A 5040-nucleotide genomic window follows, 5' to 3' on the forward strand; every position below is an offset into this window, starting at 1 on the left:
AAGTGTGCTCATTAAAGTTTAAACTATGATTATGATTACTTTGATTATGTGGTCGTATCAAAATTAAACAGTGTATATATTGTCGTCTAGTTCCCACAATACAAGCCTTATTAAGCTTCCATGTGGCTAGGTTGATATGTGTAAGATTATCCCATAATATTTATTAATTTCTTGTAAAGTTCCAAGGAGTCCTTATTTATTTATCTTTTACCATTCAAATCGATGATATAAGTAATATATTTTTCATCACACTTGCTCATAAACGGTGTTGTTGTAAGCCAGCATACTGAGATGGAATGAGCTATATTAGATTTTTTTGAAATACGTTTGAAGAAATTGTTTTTTCAAATAGGTATAAATGAGTTTTACTTTTAAAATACTGTCGTTTATATTGTTTGCGTATGTTTATAAATATTTAATTTGGTTAATTTAATAGCCGATTAAAATATTTTTCGATCGTGGCTGAATCCGGGAAAGGTCTTTGCCTTCGATACCCAACCTGACAAAAATGACAATATGGCGGACGAAATGTTTGAAATGTCACCATATTTAAGAATAATTTCACTTAAAATTTAGTTTTTTTCTCACAAGTGTGATGAAAATCATTGTGTGTCCCGGGCGGTACAAGAATTTCAATTCTCGTTTGCCGCCCTTAATACACAATGTACTATAAGAAGTGATGCTGACATAAATAATACAACTATTAAAATTCTGTCAGTGTATTTTATCCCTATGAAATATACATCATAATTATGTAGGTACACTCACACTAACTTCGACTAGTTGCCTTGCTCTTTACTTGAGCTAGAGCTTCTGCTGCAGTTATAGGACATGCTTTATTCATCGATAGCGGGTCTCCTGGTCCATTCCATTTATGGTCCGGTGATAGTCAATTCGATCCACAACGAAAAATTCAATGATAAACTGCGCAATGTTGTTTGCGCCATCACTGGGCACAATTAATTGACGCTATTTACTTACTAAACTTTATCCATTATCTCTTTAACCCAGTTAACATAAGTTAAAAAGTTAGTGTAAATGCCAGGCTTGCCCTCCGTCCCGCAGACGACAAAACCCTTGCTGGTCACGCCAGCCAGTTCAGCTCTGTTTTTGTACTGCACAAGGGGACCGCCGGAGTCGCCCCGGCAAGTATCTATGCTGTCTTCTCCCCCCGCACAGATAACATCATGAGGTAAATCGGTGTACTTGTACGCGTTCACACAGTCCGTGAAGTTCCACTGACGTAACGGTCCGATCTTCTTCTTGACGTTGCTGTACTCGTTGGTTTTGGGAATCTCGCCCCAACCTGACGTGACGAAAGTAGCGTTGCCTACCGGGGAAGATGGAAGACAGATCGGTCGGATGAAATCTATAAAGAGAAGTGGTTTGATTATTATGTTTATGATTTCAAGCGACGATTAAATAATAAATTGTGCACTCAGTTGTAAAAACAGTTAGATACTTCTGAAACCATTTAGCCTGTTCAAATTAGTGTCTATTGGTAATTACGTAAAATATTGATTAGTTAAGCACGCAGTTAAGGAAAATTATAAGGATACATGTCTCACCAGTGTATGGGGCATCGGAACCGAGCGTCAGAACCGCGATATCGTGGCTGGAGCCGTCGTAGGCCGGGTGGATTGTGACGTCTATAACGTCTATTTCCTTTGCCTTCGAGCATACGCCCTGCACACAGTCCTTTTTGGTCCTTAAGTCATACTCTTCTAAACGTACTTTATACCTGGAAAAAGGATGCAAGATGTTGTAGACAAGAGATCTTTCTTAAATTAATAATTATATATCTATATAATCATGTACTTTATGTAAAAAACTCAATAAAAAAAACTGCCACGAATAGATCTACAGATTAAATAATGGTGTTGCTTTTGCATATCACAATTTTCGACCTTAAAGCATTGCCAATGTCTAACAACATTTCAACAAAATGAATGATGGGTAGGGAATTATTCCTTGAGTGTAGGTACAAAAAACCAAAATCACGAAATCTTCACTTGTAACTCCAGAGTAAACTTCTTCAACAATGCCTAGAATGCAAAACATTGTCTGGCTTGAAAATACAGTGATACTCTACCAAGCCGCTATCTATGCCTAATTCCTAATAATGGGGAAAGGGTGACTATTAAGAGGAACACGACACACCGCTATCTAATGGAGAATCAATGTTTTTCTAGCCAAGCAATCTTTGGCATGACAATGGTAGTCAATGTTGAAGTTTACGGTATACAAAACTTACATATCGGCTCTAATCTTAACGCAGTGTGCTGCCGTGACGACGTGCCTCTTGCCGACGAGGGTCCCGCCGCAGCGGATGTCAACCGCGCTGCCGCGCCGGTAGTACCGCAGCAGCACCAACCACGGGTTTTGGTGAATAAGGTTCGGGCTCGCCTCTACTCCGCACGGCTGATATGCTAAAAAAAACATGCATATAATATATGGTTTGCCTAGGTACAGACTTTGTGCAATGTGTTCCTAATGTGTCACCTTATAAATGGAAAGAGTAATAAGCAACAGAATGGTTAAAGACAACTTATCAACCGTCAACAAATGAACACAAATAAATTATATGTATGAAGTCAAAAATTGCCAAATTCATAGGTACCTAGTTCTATTTGTAGAAGAAATAATTTGAGCAGTTGAATCAATTAAATAACTGTTAGTTTAATATAATGAAAACATCCCAGTTTTCATAACTGCTGTAGAGAATGTTACCTATGTAGTTACAACTAGTTTTTTTTATTATTATGACCATCAAGTATCTTCTCTTGATATAATAGTACATTACGATACAATTGCGAATTACCTATTCGCACATGTATCGTACAACGTTTTACAGTACCCTTAAAATGCACTTTAAATGTAAATGTTCGACGTAGTAACGTAATATGCTAATTTTCGCACGAGTGCGGTAAAGTAACACCATTATGTACTGTAAATAAAGTAATTATATAAACTCACCATCTGTGATACCTGGAAGGCGCAGCGCATCTACGGCCAGAAGAACGCCAAAAATCACCATAATCGTCACACAATAAAACATGTTTCCACGAATCTTTTGTTTAAGAATATTTGTAACGCGAATCAGGTTTAATTGGTTTATTTTAATATTCATTAAGTTATAATAAATAAATAATAAAAAGATGCCCCAGCGGAGATATAAGATAAAGTTTAGCTATCGAATAGCTAGAACAACACAGGGAATATTCCCTTTATATGTTGTCCTGCTACCGCGGCTAGCAGAATTGAACTGAACTCTACCGGACAGATTTACTTATTATATTATGTTTCCTCATATTTATATCACATATTGCCTTATAGACTCCGCATTTAGACATAGATGGTAAATGTCAGGATCAGGTATACAGTTACATCCTGCACAATTCTATCCATAAGATGCATTGGGATTTTCGGGAACGGGTAGGTAATTTTGAAAATCGCATATATAATATATACCTCTTTTCCCAATACACCACACTATAGACCAACCTGTATTTAACCAATCCCTCAGTATTTAGTAGTAAAATTGTTGATTTCTTTTATTATACGTCTGCATAGGTCGTATAAATCACTGAGCGCAATACTTACGTACGGTCCATTTATATCTAGTGGATAAAGGTTCTGTGGATTAATGAACAATTTCCTTAGAACAATGCTGCAATGACGATTGATGTAGTAATTCTACTTTCTCGCATTTACACGAACTCTACGTCATCAGGCCAGTGGTCTTATCAACGTCTGTTTCACGAATATAATTTATTTTTTATACCACGTCAGTGGCAAACAAGCATACGGCCCACCTGATGTTAAGCAGTCACCGTAGCCTATGACGCCTGTAACTCCACAGGTGTTACATGCGCGTTGCCGACCCTTTAAAATCCGGTACACTCCGTTTTTGAAGAACCCCAATCATAGTAGGGACTGTCAATTGAACTGTCATTATGAAATTATGAAATGAAAAACGGGTAGGTAGACTTTTTTGCCCTTGCCCGTGGGACACACGCAGAGGCAGCACACGCCAGGATGTAAGGAATATTCAGAGTTGATGGAATATAATTTTTGATTACGTAACTTTAACTTTGTTTGGACTAGGTAGTTAGGAAGTGAACATATCGAAAAACCCCGGCCGTAGCCCTTGAGCTGGGGGGGGGGGTGGGGGAGTAGGAGGTTTGAAGGTTTGCGAACTTGGAAATTTTGCGTCTTAGCGACAGGAGTTCGTGCGGCGTGGCAAAAATCCCATCGATTTTTGTTAAATCCAACTGACTTCATTTCGTGCCCCACATGCACAGAGTGTAGTAAGTATACCCACACGACTTGATAAATGATAGGTACGGGTTGTCTACGTGAATTTTTGACATGGTGTTAAGAGCCCTTAATCCTTGGAGCGTTCTCCGATTTCACGAAATAACGCTCGATAGATGGCGTTGGCGCTCGGTACGCGAGCGCCGGCAACGCGACGCGCGTTTCAATGCAGACTAGAATAATCTTGATAGTTTTCAATATAAGTTCAAGCAACATTAATTTTAGTGTCATATGATATCATATGGGCACTCTTTATTTTATTGTATATGCACAGTAGTTTTTTTTTTATGTACACTACTACTAAGTGTACAGACTACAGAGTGTACTATAACCCTTGCTCTTTATTCTGTCTCTTTCACACCAATGGAAAATGAAGAAGTTACTAAATGACTGCAGGTATAAATGAGGGGTATAGAATCAAAGTCAGCTAAATCCATTTTGGTAAATTTTTCATGAAAGGAATAAAACTTTTATTTTTATTTTTTATTTTTGGATCGCTGTATGAAGAAAACTCCAAAAACCTTGCTAAGAATGATATCTCCAGGAACTACACACTAACTGATCAAAGTTACGATTATTTTTTAATTGAATTTAATTTATTTCATTTAGCTGCTTTTGATACCAACTTTTGGATTTAGCTGACTTTGTTTCTAAGACGAATGGATATAGCTGTATTTGATCCCAATAATAAAGTGATTGATGTGCGTAAAGAAGAATGTCAGG

The 5040-nt window shown here is 37.6% G+C and overlaps 1 protein-coding gene across 1 annotated transcript; it reads right to left on the reverse strand.

Moving 5' to 3' along the window:
• Positions 1–703: 703 nt before the first annotated feature.
• LOC133516194 (CLIP domain-containing serine protease B9-like) lies at positions 704–3238 on the reverse strand. The gene is made up of 4 exons (XM_061848989.1): positions 2977–3238; positions 2255–2429; positions 1569–1741; positions 704–1369 (listed from the first exon to the last, which is right to left on the reverse strand). Exons 1-4 carry the CDS (start codon positions 3128–3130, stop codon positions 981–983), a joined length of 891 nt encoding a protein of 296 aa, XP_061704973.1. The 5' UTR covers positions 3131–3238; the 3' UTR covers positions 704–980.
• Between the last annotated feature and the right edge of the window lie 1802 nt (positions 3239–5040).

Source organism: Cydia pomonella, chromosome 3, assembly GCF_033807575.1.
Source record: "Cydia pomonella isolate Wapato2018A chromosome 3, ilCydPomo1, whole genome shotgun sequence".
Lineage (NCBI taxonomy): Eukaryota > Metazoa > Arthropoda > Insecta > Lepidoptera > Tortricidae > Cydia > Cydia pomonella.

Excerpts from the sequence above, each read along its gene's own strand:
- LOC133516194 (XM_061848989.1), bottom strand. The coding sequence starts at position 3,130 with ATGAATATTAAAATAAACCAATTAAACCTGATTCGCGTTACAAATATT. Across the intron at positions 2,430-2,976 it reads CCTTCCAGGTATCACAGATG|CATATCAGCCGTGCGGAGTA; the intron begins GTGAGTTTATAT and ends TGTTTTTTTTAG. Across the intron at positions 1,370-1,568 it reads TTCCGATGCCCCATACACTG|ATTTCATCCGACCGATCTGT; the intron begins GTGAGACATGTA and ends TTCTCTTTATAG.